This window comes from Sprattus sprattus, assembly GCF_963457725.1.
Source record: "Sprattus sprattus genome assembly, chromosome: 7".
Lineage (NCBI taxonomy): Eukaryota > Metazoa > Chordata > Actinopteri > Clupeiformes > Clupeidae > Sprattus > Sprattus sprattus.
The window spans coordinates 24,594,852-24,611,929 of NC_137926.1; the positions used below are offsets into that span (position 1 = coordinate 24,594,852).

Sequence of the window (17,078 nt, forward strand, 5' to 3'; positions counted from 1 at the left end):
GGTGAAGGTGAGCGAGTCCTTGATGTACCTTTTGTACCTCCAAAACCGAAACCAAAGAAACTTGACTCTTGCTTTGGGGGCTCAGACTGTACAGAGGGCACTGGTTTTATAGAGGGGACAGTAGTTTTTGTCACTTGCTGTTGTGTCTTTACAGTCTGCCCCTGAGGTTGTGGAGGACATTGTTGTGAAGGTTTTGGCTCAGGGGGAACCTGTTTCGGTTGGGTTGGGGACACATTTGGTTCTCCGGAAACCTCCTTTTTTATGGATTCATGCTCTGGAGCCTTTGTGGGAATTAAGTCAGGTTTAAAGTTTGGAACCTGAGATTTCTGATCCTCAGGGTTTTTGTCACTAGGCTGTGCTTTCTGAGTAACTGTTTTTGCACCAGCAACTGGTTTGCTTGATTGTGCTGATGGGGGGACTTCCTTTCTTTGTGGAGAACCAGTTGTAGGCGAATCCTTATTTTGAGGTGCTGTTTTAGGAAGGTCTTTAATTTGTTGATTAGATGGTGTAGGGGCTTTCTTTGTCATGTCTGAGGGTTGTTGTTTGATGCTTTCTACTTTGATATTGTCTTGTTTTTTATCATCCTCCCTCTTGATTTCTTGTTTTTTAATAATTTGCTCTTTACCTTCTTGTTTGTTGTCTTGTGATTTCTGTTGCACTTCTTTCTGCATATCAGGAATTTTAGTAGCAGGGGCAGTAGTTGATGCCTTGCCCTGTGGTTTCTCTGATACCTTTTCTTCTTCTTTCTGTACCGTAATTGGTCTGGCTTCTGGCTCTGATTTCTTGGGGGAGGCTTGTTGTAATACTGTATCTTTCTTGGAGCTAGGCATGGTGGTGGTCGACTCACCCTGGACAGCTGACGACACAAGGTTAGATGCCGAACTGAAGATGGAGGAGCCAAATCCGAAAACCTTCCCGGAAACAGAATCTGTGGACTGAGTTGAAGCAGGCTGAGGTTTGTCTTTACCAAAACCAAAACCAAAAAATCCAGATTCTTGTTTCGGTACTTCAGATTTTGCCTGTGGGGCAGTTTTGGCAGGAGACTGTTGAGCAGGATTTTGTGGTTGAATTTGCTGTTTCAGTGGCATCTGACTAGATGGCTTTGGAAATTGAATAGGCTCTTTAACTTTGCCATCTTCACTGGACCTTGGAACAACATTAGCAGGTTCCGTTTTCATTGCCTGTACATATGATGTGGGCTGTTTGCTTTGTGAGGAAGTTATGGGCGTTTCTGTCTGTGGTGGTTGAGTTGGAGCTACTGTTTGCCCCTGTGGTTTTGAGGATGTGTTTACTGAAACTGATGGTGTTGAGGCCTGGGAGTCTTCTCTCATTTTCTTAACCTCTGGTTTATTTTCATCTTGGTTATTTCCTGTCGACATTGGTTGCTCGATCTTCTTATCGTCTGATTTTGATTTAAGCGGTTTGGTGTCACTTGAGGTTGGTATTTTGGGCGAGGAACCTGAGGGCACAGAGTCCTTGGTCCCAGAGTGTTGTTTGTCTGAGGTCTCATCTACAGCTGAAGTCACTAAGTTGGATGCTGAGCTGAAAAGAGAAGAGCCAAACCCTAAAACCTTCCCAGAGACTGACGCTGTTGTTTGAGATGAAGGTGACTGGGATTTAGATGGGCTGCCAAATCCAAACCCAAAGAATCCAGAATCCTGTTTAGGTGGATCAGATGGTGGTGGGGCTGGTTTTCTAGGTGAAGCTGCAGTTGATGGTGTTGGTTGTTGGGATTTCTCAGAGACCTCCTTGGGAGGAGGCTGTTTCATGGGAGGTGAGGCAAAAGATTGTTTGGGTGCAGTTGAACCCATCTGATTATCTACTTTTTTGTCATCAGGAAGTTTCCGATCCGATGCTGTTGTCTTCTGAGCTGGTCCGGCTTTAGTGCTGGAAGTCAGTTTATTTGCCTCTATGTTATCTGGTTGTATAGATAGTGGGATTTGCTTTTTCTGTGGGGAACTACCAGTCACAGTATCTTTGGATTGAGGTGGGGCAAGCGGATTTTCCTTGTTTCCAGGCTGTGGTGGAGTGGTGGATTTAGTGGTTGGCAGAGATGGTTGTTTTATTTCTACAGGTTTCTTATTCTCAGGCTTTTTATCTATTTGTTTATTGTCCTCTAATTTCATTTCATTTTGTAAGTTAGGTGTAGAGTCTTTACTACCCATAGCTTGTTTGTTTGTGGATTCATCTTGCACAGCGGAGGTGATGAAGTTAGATGCTGAGCTGAAAACAGAGGATCCAAACCCTAATACTTTGCTAGAGGCAGAGCCTTCCGGTTGAGCTGAAGGTGACTGAGATCTAGATCTATCTTTAGCCCCACCAAAACTAAAGCCAAACAAGCCTGAATCCTGTTTAGGGGGTTCAGTTTGTGTTTGAGGTTTACCTTTGGTAGGTGGCAGGCTTGGTATCTGCTGCTGAGGTTTGGCCGTGCTCTGTGGTTGAGAGGCTTTTTGCTGTGGAGACTGCTGTACTGGTGGATTTGTATTAGTTGGTCTGGTCCCTTTGGGACTGGGCTGGCCTGATGAAACAGGCTTTTGCTGAAGGACGCCAGGGGAAGAGGTATCCTTCCTTGGTGGAGTGGGTTTTGATGATTCACCTAATAGTTGTTTCTCTTTTTTATCTTTCAAAAGGTCATCAGACCGTTGACCCTCTAGTTTAATTTCATCCTCTTTCTTCGTAGGCAAAACCTTGCTGTCTCCAGCAGATATTTTGGGTGAGATCTGGGCTGATGTAGAATCTATCTGAACAGCTGGGGATTTAGTGGGACCCTCATCTTGCACTGAAGATGAAATCAAATTAGATGCTTGGCTGAAGATCGAAGAGCCGAAGCCGAAAACCTTGCCAGTGACAGATCCTGTGGGCTGTGGTGAAGGGCTTGATGTATCTTTCGCACCGCCTAAGCCAAAGCCAAAGAAGCTAGCCTCCTCTTTCGGAGGCTCACGTTGTGAAGGAGAAGCAGATTTGGCAGGAGAGGCTTGACTTTTAGTTGTTTGCATCTGAGTTTTGTCAGGGACCTGCTGGGGGGGCTTTTGTTGCGGATGCTGTTTGGTAGATGGGGCAGACTGGCTTGTTAGGGCAGGTTTCTTCATATCTTGTCCAGTAACTGCTGATGCTCCCTGTTTCTTCTGAGGTGAGACGGAGGGGGAAACTGCTTTGTTAAGGGGTTGGGATGCTGGGGAGGGTTTTCTAGACTGTGGCTGAGGTTTCATCATAGATCCAGGAGGATCAGCTCCTCCGAGTGCCCGTTTCATTTGGCAGTTCAAACAAAGCCACTCCTTGACCTGTAATGATATTAAATTGGTAAATCACTATTGCATGCCTTATCACTACTCCACATAGTCTCCACCGTTCACTTACTGTGTGCTGGTCAAACTCCTTTAATTATCTGAGAACCTGTAAACAGACAGAAAGCAAAAAAGGCCACACACCTGGGATATATCCCAGCATGCTGTGGGAGAAAGTCAACTCTTCCAGGGATGAACCACTAGCGACAATAAAGTTTACCTCAAGTTTATCCTCTTCGTATCACAACTCTGTCATTGATTTTTTTTTTTATAAAGTTGAAATATAGCATTTCTATATCTATATTTTAATATTTTATTCTGCTTCTACCAATAAAGCCCATTTAAATGATATACATGCATTCCAACCTTATTCCGTGTCTGACACCAGAAGTAATTTCTTGTGCATTATTATGCTCATCAACAACAAATGTGCTATAAGTGCTATTCATACTGATGCTTTCTTTCTATGTCACATGCCTTTGGGGAGCGGACTACATTTTCCAGAGATTCACCCAGGAGAAAAAAGATATGCCACAGTTGGGCTACCTGTCACCTCCCATATCTATACCCTACAACAGATAGGCAGGTGTGTCTCAGGTTACAGTCTCCTAGCAATGCTACAAGGGATTTAAATCACAAGGCCTCCATACCACAAAGAAAAGTTTAAAGAAATTACTTAGTTAAAGGTATATTCAATCTACATGCAACAAAACCAAAATACTTTGAGTGTATTTTGGGATATGTAGTTCCTGTATACAATAAGACCTGTCACTTTAGTCAGTATTTATAACAAGGAAGTTCTTTCTGAAATCCTTTCAATGAATTATATTTTCATACATGGACATAGTTCATTAGACACACGAGCTGAAGGTGACCTTCGATATTTTTTTAACTATTACAAGATGTAAATACATTTCTAAATGACTGCCAGTTCAGGAGATATAATATCTCCACCTTGCCCTCAAGTGCTCTTAGGGAACCTGAAAAGGCATATCTGCAAATTAATTCTGGCTATGGGACTGGCCATGATCTCTTCATGGTGGCACCAAATGCAATCGAGTATCCTTGGACTCTCCTTGCCAGGCTACATGCAAGCTGTCAGCGTTAAATTACAGAGTCGAGGGTCAAGTCCTTTGTACTGGAGACAACCTCAGAAATGAATCAGCCATTAGGAGCTGAAGCTAACATCGCCTGCCCTGCCAGATGAAGGGCCTGAGGGGGATGGGAGCTTTCTCTGGATAAATGCATCAAAAGTCACTCATTCCCACGCAACTGGGGAATCACATATCATTTTCGCTGGCTATGTGGCTGAGAGTTTGAATATCACACTCAGTACAGAAAAGCTGTCTGGCTAATTCATTTCACAGCCTCTGGAAAAAAAGATAAGGTCGACTATATAAACTGAAGAGAGACTGTTTACTGTCAAATGCTATGTGGTAGTTAAACATATTGGGTGGTTGCACAGAGGATTATAACAAAATATTTGTATACACATATTTCTAGCTCAATTTTGGCTGTATGTGTGTAAGGACTTTTTGAATCATCGAAAAGTACATTCTTAATATGTGCCATGTATTGGTACATGTCAACATTTCAGTGAAACAATATAAAAAATGAATAAATAAATACACAAACAATACACAAATGAAATAAGTACATATAAATTATTTTTAAATAAATACCAAATATACAAAGATGAAACCAAAAAGAGCAGCTACTCTTATTTGGAATGCCACATTCCAGTAGATGTCTCCACCCACTCACTGATGTCATAACCTCCATTATTCCTTGTGAAGAGAACAAGTACATCCATGAAAAACAAAATTGAAAAAATTGAAAAAATTGAAAAAATAAAAAATAAAATAAAATAAAATAAAAAGCAGGCCAAAGTCAAAGCAAACATCCAGTTGCTCAGCATAGGAGTGGCACATGTTCCTTAGTAAAGCTGACCATTTACTTTCATACAGACCAAAATATCTCTAAATAAATCTTCAAATATTATGTTTACTATGCAATATATTATATTTAATATATCATTTGTAAAATATTTGTATGTGACAAAACAAACAATGATTTGAACACTGAGAATAGTACACTGGTATGTTTCCAACGTATCATCCCATTCTAAAACGAAAATCCAAAGCAGCACAGACATGTGACTAGAATACTGTCCTTACTATGCAACAGGTGTAGACAACAACAGATCAACTAGGACAACTGTCTTGCTAGACACTGTAAAAGATGACAACAACTATTAAAGGCTGATAAATGATTATGGCCTCTCTTACCTCTTTGACGTGTGGCATGGGAATGAATCCACACTGGTTGCATACAGTGCTTTTGCATTCAGTGCAGGTGTTGTAGTTGGGAGGATCCTTGGAGCCCTTATTGAGCTGCACCTTGCACAGAGGACAGGAGGATGGAGCTGTTTTGGAGGGAGGCTGGGAGGGTCCTTCCTTTTTCAGGGGCCCTGAAGAAGGATGATCCTTTTTGCCTGGAGCTGATGTGGCCTTGGGCTGATGTGGAGGCTCTGCTTTCTTCGCCTCTGGTTTCTGCGCAGCAGGTGGTTTAGTCACTGCAGCTGGTGGAGCCTTCGTAGGACCCTGGGCTGACATAGACTCCTTACGGGTCGTAGGTGGTGCTGGAGATGGCTCCTCCTCAACAGCAGAAGCGATCAGATTGGATGCTGAACTGAATAGGGAAGAGCCAAAGCCCATAACCTTCCCAGAAACAGGTTGAGGTGAGGGAGATCTAGACCTAACTGTGTCAGTCAGACCACCAAAGCCAAAGCCAAATAAGCCAGACTCCTGTTTTGGTGGTTGTGGCTGTTGTTGTGGTGGTGCAGATTTGGCAGGGGAGGGTCCACCCTTTGGCATCTGTTGTTGAGGTTTCCCAGATTCCTGGTTTTGCTTGGGTGGGGCAGCATTTGCCGTGGCCTGGTTTCTTTGAGGAGATCCAGGAGCATCTGTCTTTTGCGGGGCAGCTGATGATGGAGCCCCGCTTTTCGAGGGTTGCGAGGCTGTTGGGGGTTTATTGGCCTGGGGCTGGGGTTTCTTCAAGGGAGGACCTGGAGGCTCAGCACCTCCAAGGGCTCTCTGCATCTGGCAGTTCAGGCAAAGCCACTCTTTCCCCTTAAATTACAAACGAAGATACAGATAAATGGTCAGTTGCATGTGTTGATATGGTTCCAACCTATTATTAAAATATCGCATTTGCATATTTCACATCTTTGTGCTGCGTCACATGAGCTTGTGTTTATTAGTCTGAATAGCGGGCATCCTGCAGTTAATTGTATTATGTGGCTGTAATAGGATTACAGTTGAAACTGTAAACTCGTTCACGCTTCAACGCATTTAAGTGTGTAGGTGCATGCCTCCTGTTGCCATAAAAAAGACAATACAAGACTCAAGCATCAGAAGAGGGCTAAACATGAAACACCCTTCTCAAAGTTCTTAGAGATTCATAAATATTACATATAATGTGAGTACCTTCATAATTGTAATACAGTGTAATTGTGCACTTCAAGTTAGGTTCAAGTTAGTCACAAAAACATTTTGAAGTTGAACATCTAAACACATTTTACGTGGGAAGGCTAAATGGTATAAATTATTCTCCACAAGAACATGCATGTTTGATTCCTTAAACAGGCTGGTAAAATACTGGAGTTAACAGAATCTTAAAAATATAAGTATTATGCAAAACTGTGCTTTTGTGGTTTTACAGATATAAAATAAATATTGACACAAAACACAACTCACGTTCACACATGGAAATGGAGTCTGAATTGCCTAACCAACCGACATTTTGCAATATCATTTTTGCAAGGAACAACAACAAAAATATTGCTGTACTCAACACTGTGACACAACATTTTACTGTGCATCCGGAGAGTGGATTTAGAACATAAACCATCTTACCGCTGAATCTGGGGGACTGAATCCACACATGCTGCAGACCTGGCTCTTGCACTGCGTGCAGTTTTTATAGTTTGGAGGCTCCTTGGATTTGACATTAAGTTCCGTGTTCTTGCATATTGGGCACAGTGATTTACCCCCTGGCCCAGAGCCACCTTTAGCCTGGGCTGCAGCTTTCGTAGGTCCCTGTGATGGGGGTCCTCCTTGGGCTGCCCCAGGGGCACGGGGTCCAGAACCTGCTGCTCCCGGCTGCTGCTGAGTCCCAGGCTTCCCAGGGCCTGACTGCTGCTGAGGTCCTCCCTTACTAGGGCCCTGCTTTGACTGGGGTCCAGTCTTGCCCAGGCTCTGTGGTTGTTGACCCCCTGGCTTTGGGCCACTCTGCATCTGTGAAGCAGGCTGGCCATTCCCCTGCTGGATTGGGGGCTTTTGCTGAGCCTTGGCCTGCTGCTGTTTCTGTTTGTCCTGCTCAGGCTCTCCCTCCTCCCCGAAAAGGCTAAACTTGTTGACGGCCGAGGACACAGCACTGAGGGGGTTGCCCCCACCCAGGAAGTTAGAGGAGAACATGGCCTTGGGTCTCCACACTGGGCAGAGAGGTTGCCTGAAGAGATGGTGATCCCTTCACCAGGGGCCAGCTGGTCTGAGGCGCCCACACCGCTGGCATGAACGGTGGGATAGACTTCAGAGAGCTCTGGGGCCTTCCCTGACTGATGGAGCTGATGACTCACATCTGCCACTGAAAGAACAAAAGGTTTTTGTAACAAAACTGAGAAACTGATGTTTGAGAGTGGCAATTTTAAACAAGGACTGAGATTGTCCTGGTGGTAAGATGTAAGTATTGCAGTTAACATGTAACATATACAAGGTATGTTTTTACTTCATGATACATCTGCAAAAATATTATAAAAAGAAAATCATTCAGACCTGTATTTATGCCTACACTGATTGTGTCTGTATTTTGCTTTGGGCAACAGTGAATAACATTTTCTTATTATGCCATTCTTATTATTTGATGGATGCTTTCATTTGTGGACATCAAACAACAAATATGAAATGTTTGTAGAGTAATTATGAGGGAAATTGACTTTGCATGGTTAAATGTGTAAATATCAAATCTGTCTACTCCAAACATAGGTGAAAGGGGAGATTGATGATATCCAAACCTATAATGATTATCACTCACAAATTCCTTAACATTTCAGGTCAGGAAAAACACATAAATAATACTTACTACATAACTCTACATAAACAAAGTAGCACTACTAAGTGAAGTATCATCCACTCAGACATCAGTCACATGTCTTGTTAAGTGGTTGGCATATTTCAGGACAAGGTAATAAAGGGATATTAACACTTTATTCAACTGACCACTGACAAAAACAACTTAATTCTTTTTTAGTCGACTAAATCCACTATGCAAAAAAAGGAAATGTCAGTCAGCTTCAACATTGACAAGATATATATTTGAGGGTCACATATTGGGATCGTTATAGTATTGAACTGTCAGGTGGCGGTACCATGAATAATACTCTCCCTTTTGTGAGCCTGATTCGACGTTTTTGTTCAGCACCTTGGACAGGGCACTAAACCCTTGCTATTGATTTCTGTTCCACACATCTTCCACACGCCAGAAAAGATAGTCGGATCTTCCTTTCAATGGGAAATACAATACGCTCACCTTAAACATGGGAAAGGGTGAATGCAACCAAACCATAAAAGGGTAGGCCTACATTTTAAAGAATATTTTTTTTCTTCTTTTTTAAATAGGCCAATGTTTCTCAGCAGGTACAGAATTGCCAGTGAGCTATAGCGTTCGTCCAATGACCGACAGTGCGTCCGACAGCGGTGCAAAATATTATGGCTCGAGGAAATACGTTGAAAAAATGTAGAGAAACCGTCGCCTTTTGCTGGGAACACATCAAATACAAGGTATAGCCTAACCTGTACACCTCTGTGTACAGTATGGAAGTGTTTCGTCCTATGTTAGCAACGTATGACCAAATACAAGAATGCAAGAGCAGTGTTGGCTACTAGAAATCCAAGAGTAGCTACTACACGAGAGCCTCAGTCACAACCAGTCTATGGGTAGACCTTCAGCACATCCGGGTTTTTTTTAAACAGCCATTCACACATGTGTAGCGAACACCTCAGCCTAAATATATTTAATCATACCAAAACTGTTCACAAAATACATTGCTTGTGGGGCAAATTCTAATCGATCCTGACAAGGTCTCATAATTCGAATTCTTCATGGAAATAACAAACAAGTCGGCAGGGATACGCAGAGATAATGCATGCCAAACTATCAAACAATTCACTGATAACGTGAACGCGGGCAATTCGGCTCCTTTCGTCTTGATTCCAGACAGACCATTAGCAATGTCAAATGCATGCATAATACAAGTCGGTAAGACGGCAGGCGTAGGCTATATGACTGCTGAAAGTGGACGGACCATCGTGTCTTTAACGCAGTGGTTCCCCTAGTAATACTATGACTTTGTTCGTGTATTTTGGCCCACATGTATGACAGACCCAGTCTACAAGTCCTGATATTTCAGCAGTTTTGAGAGCTGTCTCTGGTCCATAGTTTCAACATAAAGCGTTAGCCTACCCCATCACAGGTATCCCCGAGCACAGGCTTCATCGGAGTGTCCCCCTTCACGGGTCTATCGAGCCAAAGGTTTCACTTACCAAAACATGAAATTTAACATAAGGAATTAAACAAAAGCGGTCCAATGTCACGAAAAAAACCTCTCAAGCCGTACCTCACGCCGTACTGGCATCCCTGATTATTGCCCCATTTTGACTTCGCTCTCCTCCAATAACGTTTCCCTGGTATCTCCGCGGAGGATGGAGGTTACGAGCGCGAGAGAAAGAGAGAGAGAGAGAGATCAGCAGCAACAGCAACGCGTTCAGCTCCAATGTACAGTGCGCATGTTCGGTGTATGACAGCTGATCTCCGTAGGCTACCTCACCCCTAGAAAATTGAAATTAAAGCGACGATACAATTTATTTGCCCCATGAACCAGTGAGAAACATTAAATCGTTTGATGTTACTGCTGGATATATTATGTTTGCCTTTGCACAATGTAGCCTATATGTAGGCTATTGGCAAAGTGAGGTAGCTGTGGTCAAAGAGCTCCTACTGTGTTTTGTGTAGAATCCACATCTTGATTAATCTATCATTGATTGAAATACAAATCCTGTCCTTAATAATACCGTAAAACAAGGCATTAATGTTCAGATCAGTCACTACAATCACTCATGTTTACATGCTAGGTTTATGTTTTGCTAATTCTCAAGGTCAAAAGCAGCAGCTACAGTAGAGCTTGAGCATTTCTAAACTGCCCTCACCACCTTCAGGGCACCAGTAAACACTGATGGTCCATGACAAATCAGTTCCATCTCTCTCTCTCTCTCTCTCTCTCTCTCTCTCTCTCTCTCTCTCTCTCTCTCTCTCTCTCTCTCCCTCCCTCCCTCACCCGTACTCTCTCTCTCCATCTCTAAGTGTGTCTCTTGGTCAGAGAGCCGTGATACACACACTCACAAACAGAAGAGACCACAGGTTATTCCTCGGCAGCACAGCCCTGAGAGAAGTATAATGAGCTCTTGTTTTCCCAATGGTGGATCTATAAAAGCCATCAGCCCTGACTGTCAATTACCCGGACCTCTTTCCTTGCATTACTGTATAACTGTGCTGTCTACTGAGAATGGATTATGCTATCTGTTACCTGAGGAAAGTCAGGCTATCAAACATGTGAGAGCTCCATCCATGTGAATCAGTGAAGTGAATGCGATGTGCATTTTGGATGGAGTTTTAAGTCTGCAATGATGAGTTTTGAGGGGTTTGGATGCCCCTGAAGCAAAGGCCCTATGATGGATGTTTTGTCATCACCCAGAGATGTGTTATCAAAAGCCATCTTTTCAGTTCTAGAAAATTGCTTTCGTTTGTTTAAAGTAATGGCCGTGCCCACAGTCCTTCCCATATCAAAGTCCATTTCCATTCACAAGTACATTCTCCATGAAACAGTGACAGAGGAAGGTGGACAGAGTTCTAAAGGTGGGCGGAGGGCACATAAAGAGGAATTTAGAAGAATGTCACTGCTGTAAATAGTTCCCTCCTCAGGATAGCATAATTCATTTGAGATATCAAAGAATAAATCCAAAACCAATCCTCCATCTGTGCCACCAACAAACAGGGTATCCAGTCTCCTAATATGGCCAGAAAAGGAAGGCTCAGAATACAAGCAAGTGTGAGAACTACAATCGCCTACAATCTGCCAAACAGCCCAGTGGACGACAGCAGACGCCTTCTCCATGCTCAGTCACCAGCCATCTGGCCCAGACCGAGCAGTGTGTCAACACACCTCTCTGAAAGAAAGGAATCCACTCACTCACTTTGATGCAACACTGTTGACGTGACAGAAGCCTTCCCACATGGCAAGCTCATTTTTGTGAAGAAACACCTAAAAAGCTCCCCAGCTCTTCTTGTTGTGTTGATACTGTCAAGTCATAATGTATTGCTCTGTGCAATATAGCTCTGGTAAAAGCTGCATTTTGAGACTTTATGAATGACTTTCAGCCATGGTGGAATATCAGCCATCTTCCATATTAATACTTATGTAAATATAAAAAAATCTGGGTGTGAAGAAAAACATACGGCAGCTAAGTGTGACCAGCTGTCTGCAGCCTTGCGGTGTTGGCAAAGCTCATCTCCAATCAGAAATGTGTTTGATCAGACTGCCAAACAGAACAGAGCATAAGGGCAGGGCTCCAGATGAAAAGTGAAGGGAGAGCAAACAGTCCCAGTGCATTGTGGGAATTTTTCTGAGTTTTTGCCCTCTTGGTAACTTCATAATTTTTCGCTGCCCCTACCAGTCCACCCTCATCTCTGATCCATTTCTGTACATATCTGCATTCTTCCTCTGTTTCTCTCTCTCTTCCTGTATCTCTATGTCTGATCTCAGTAAAGACCTCCCAGTCATCCCAGTGGAGCCCAGTCAATTGGAGTGGCAACATTCTAACCACAGAGCTCAGTGACCTCAAAGTACCAGTGCTAAGCTGAGTCGGCAGCAAGCCAGACCAGAGTTTTTCCTCACCTGATATAGATCTGATCAAGCCAGAGGCCTAGACTGATTCTCAGCAGAGATGGTGACTCTGCAATGCACCAGACAATTGAAGAAACAATCTGGCAGTGTCAGAATCTTTGCACTAAACAGCACCATCCTATATCATCTGAAACCATATGTAAACCAATGCAGTTAATTAGCCCAAAACGATCATAGGCTTTTTCTAATACTTGTCCTTTGCATGAACAAAAACACGTTTAAAAGAAGGGGTGAGAAGAATATTTGTGATTCCTAATCAGTGCGACTCAGGAGAGGGTGTGATCTTCATGGAATGATAAGAAATTGAGCGACTGTCGGCACAGATTTTTATTTCACATGTCTTGTCAGAGGGAGCAGACAATCAGCACCTCATATCACCTCACAAACAGCCAGTCGAGACAAACAGTACTAATACAATATATATGCATCAAATTCTACCTGTGTGACATCAGCACAGTTTATTCTCAGAAAAAAAAACTGGCCAGTTACACTGTGAAAGTGCAGATATTGTTGACAGGTAGACAGATAGAGAGACGGATAGACTGATAGACAGTTGGATGGACAGAGAGGCAGATAGGGAGATATAGGCAAAGCGATAGAGATTGAAACAGGTAGGTGGATTTTCAACCTGTTAATCCAATCATACCCTTCAGATACACTTACACAGATAGAAAGGAGAAAGAGGACGTGAGAAAGTGAGAGAGAGAGAGAGAGAGAGAGAGAGAAAGAGAGAGCAGCAGCATGACCAGTGTGACCAGTGATTCTGTGTGTGGGAGCTGGAGTCGGAGGAGACAGAGGAAGTGTGACCAGTGATTGTGCATGTGGGAGCTGGAGTCGTGCTAGATTCACACAGCCCACACGCCCCTCTGTTCTGGGTGGGATGTGATGAAAGACTTCAATATGAGACTGTGTGAGTGTATGTGTGATTGTGTGTTAGAGTGTGTGTGTGTGAGTCATGTGACGAAGAAATCCCTCAAATGTGGTATGCTGAGAGAAGCGGCAAGCAGGATACGTATTCCTATGACATCAATGTGAATCTAGCTAGACTTACTGAGCGTTTATCTGACTATTTATGTGTGTGTATGAATGTGTGCAAACATTCATGTGGGTTTTGTCCTGTCATATTTGAATTGCTCATCTGAGCTCACGTTTATCCATGTTAGGGGGGGCAAACAGGGCTCCCCGCTGCACAGATTGCTGTTATTCCCCCATCCGATCAAGTGCATGAACAGCACTGCTCCACATCCCTGTGCACTGCCATGCCTGCTGCTAGTGAGCAGCATTAAAACGCCGCCCACAGACGCTTCCCATCGCATCCCAGCATCTGCCTCCGCCGCGGAGTTAAAGCGGCTTAGCGTCAGACACCGGCCATGGACGTGTCTGTCTCCTCTTTTTAGCCGGGGTGACGGTTCAGTGCGTGTTTGCTTCATGTCCTTATGATATTAGTCAAATCGATGTCTTTGTTGGGCCTGGCAAAAAAAAGGGCTGTGTAGTCTTTTTTGCTGTGTGGAAGCATTATCATTTTTATGACAATTACGGTTCATAATATGGAGATGCTTTATTTTATTTTATTTTAAAGTGAAACAATAAGGGAGCAAAACAGCAGAATGGGTATTTACACATGAAAAGGGTATTTACACTAGAATAGCGTTTCTAGATGAGGATGAGAGGACAGTGCCTTTGGATGCTGTCCTGTGCTGTACTGGTATTCATGTACACAGGCTCAGACAGGTGTGTGTGGGGGGCATGTCTGCCTGACAAGAGGGCCATGGCACTGCCCTGGCTGTGGCTGGCTGCTCTGCCAACCATGGGCAAACGGAGAGATATTTGTCATCTGCAAAGCGGAAACAATCTCACAGAGAGACACAGAGAGAGAGAGAGATTGAGAGAGAGGAGAAAGAACGTGGGGGGAGCTGTGCATTCATATTTCACCCACACACACTCTGTCTGACGTTTCTTCTCTTGCTCTCCCCTCTCTCCTACTGTTCCTCACCCTCCATCTGCCTTGCAATCACTTTTTTTCTCTTTTCACTCACACACAGACACAACCAACTGCCCCTGCCCATTCTTTTACATACAGACAGACACAAGGCACACACACACACACACACACACACACACACACACACACACACACACACACACACACACACACACACACACTCACACACACACACACACACACACACACACACACACACGCACGCACACACACACACACACACACACACACACACTCACACACACACACACACACACACACACACACACACACACACACACACACACACACACACACACACACACACACACACACACACACACACACACACATTGACAGAGAGAGATGCACACCAATCAACATCCACATTCTCCTGGATCAAATATTTCACACATAGCGCTTCTCTGAGCTGCATGAAATGCAGAATGTAACTAAAGAAGCACAGGTAATTAATAGCACTGTGATGGGAGTGACGTTGCTCAAGGGGGTACAGCCAGAGTTCCTGCTCTGGCACACTGACTACGAAGCGCCGAGTGGGGCCTGTCACTGTGTTCTAAACGAGTGTAGGCTAGGGTCAACTGGTAATGAATACAGTAACCTGATCACTCACTGTTTGCCAGTGTCATTAAATTTAAATATCTGGCCCCAGGAGGAAAAAGATGGACCTGGGCCTAACTATCCCAGTGATAGATAAGATCACACAGGACAATATTGATATAAGCCACACAGTAACTGAAGATAATTTAGTCATCTGGTCATTACTAATTATAATTTTTTTTTTCAGTTTGTGTGATGAATGACTCAAAAGCTACAGTAGACAGCACATATACACCCAAAGACAAAACGAAACCATTCATTAATTTCCATGCACTGATGATAGTTACATACCTTCAGTCTGTCATGTGCTTTCCAGTGTACTGTTGGAATAATATAATATATAATATAAAGTCCACATCCAGTGAATTCGATTTTTAGTTTTTTGTAGTCTTCTTTCCCAAGTTTCCTTTTATTTTTATGTCCTGGGAAATGTAATTAAATCCACATGGCATCACCCCTGTCCTCCTCTAGCTCCATCTAGCTCCATGCTCACACATTCTTCCAACGCTAATGCACATTTTCCTGACCAGTGACCACTGCTAACCGCCTGCATCTAAAAATACTCTTAAAGGGACAGTCATTTTCTCTCTACCACTCTATCTCTCTTTCTTTTCCACCCTCTCTCTCTCTCTCTTTTACTCTTTCCCCGGAGAATGGTCCAGTTGAAGAGCGTGATGAGAGTCCACCCCCTAATCTCCTCAGGCCTGGCTCTGTCCAATCCGGGCCTGCCAAGAAATCAGTGGCAATCTCCCCTCGTCAGCGGCACTAGCACTCTCTCCCTGCTTCATGGGCGTCTCTCTCCACAGGGGGAAGAGAAATGCTAGTGGATTAGGGGGCTTTAAAAGGAGGGCTGTGTGGCTCTGGATGGTCCTGATGATGCTGATGCTGGTGATGGATGATGGTGTGGGAATGCCCTGGCATCTGTTTCAGCACACAGCCATGCATGACCACTGCTAATCCATCCATCAGCAGCAGAAATGAAATGGTAATTTTCACAGGTTACATACATGGGCATTTTCACTGGATATACAGTATATATGTCTCTGGGCTGTTTCTTGAGTGAGGTATTGCAATGTGTTTTTATATATACACAGCAATAGCATTTCAGGCAGTTATGGTCATGTTTTGTATTCCACTGCTTACCATGCTTTAATAAACTAATAACTGTGAAACACTTAACTTTAATGCTCAACTGATATGGCAGGTGACTCTCTGAATATAGTTGTAGTATTTTATCAACCATCAATTGGCTACTTTATAATCATTATTATGTATTATGTTTTGTCCATTTAGAATAGATTTTAAGGTTCATAACAAGAGATGGCATAGTTTCAGTTTATTTCTGCGGTGACACACCAGACTACTCTCGCCGGCGAGTTGTGACCAAGGTTGGGAACATAACTGCGGGAGGGCCGTGGTGAGGTTTTGGTGGTATAGCCTTACAGCAACACACTATGCCAAACAACCCCAGATGACCGTGGAGGGGATCTCTCTGGTCATCAGTCACTTTAATCAGTCAGCTGAAGACTGTGGTGCAATAGAAGCCGCCTACAAACTGGTCCTCCAGTAACTGCTTCAGAGACCAACACTGGGTCAGTTTGATGTGCTATTGGGCCAACAACATACGTCGCAGGGTTTGTGTACAACCTGAGGAGGGTTGAATTGCGTCCAACACCAATGCCATTACTGATGAAAGAAAATGGTGGTGCTTTGTAGGATGTGTTATCCATTAAGAGGTAGTGTACACTGTAATGAGCATTTTGAGCTGTAAACTAAATTGTAAGACTGGACTGTAAGGAAACACATCAATGCTGCTGTTAATATTGACAAAATTACCATATTTATGAAACTCTTTTTGAACCTTGTAAGGCCAATGCTGATTAAGAGTCGGCCGTTTAGGACTTCTCTACGTCATGAAATGGGCTTTGCTTTTATTTTATTCATTCACTTTTTAGCATTTTTTTAAATGATACAGTGGGTGGAGTTAGGCTCAGAGCTGAGGGTGAACTTACACTTTAATTCTTCCAGCCTTTTCTTTACACTAAAATATCTACTACAGTCTTTTGGTCTTTTTTTTTTTTTTAAGTTTAAACAACATCAATCAGAATGGCAGAATTTGGTTCTGATGTCATTTGAAATATGTTTATTTAAAATTGGTGAGGAGTATACTTCATAT

The 17,078-nt window shown here is 43.3% G+C and overlaps 1 protein-coding gene across 1 annotated transcript in view; it reads right to left on the reverse strand.

Moving 5' to 3' along the window:
* Positions 1-7,762, reverse strand: part of pclob (piccolo presynaptic cytomatrix protein b) — a gene marked incomplete at both ends in the record, with an annotated part of 71,565 nt that extends 63,803 nt beyond the window's left edge. Inside the window, 2 exons of the mRNA XM_080841764.1 lie at positions 5,573-6,415; positions 7,202-7,762. Of these exons, the coding sequence (XP_080697890.1) occupies positions 5,573-6,415; positions 7,202-7,762 (1,404 nt within the window). The remainder of the gene's footprint in view (positions 1-5,572; positions 6,416-7,201) is intronic.
* Positions 7,763-17,078: the final 9,316 nt, after the last annotated feature.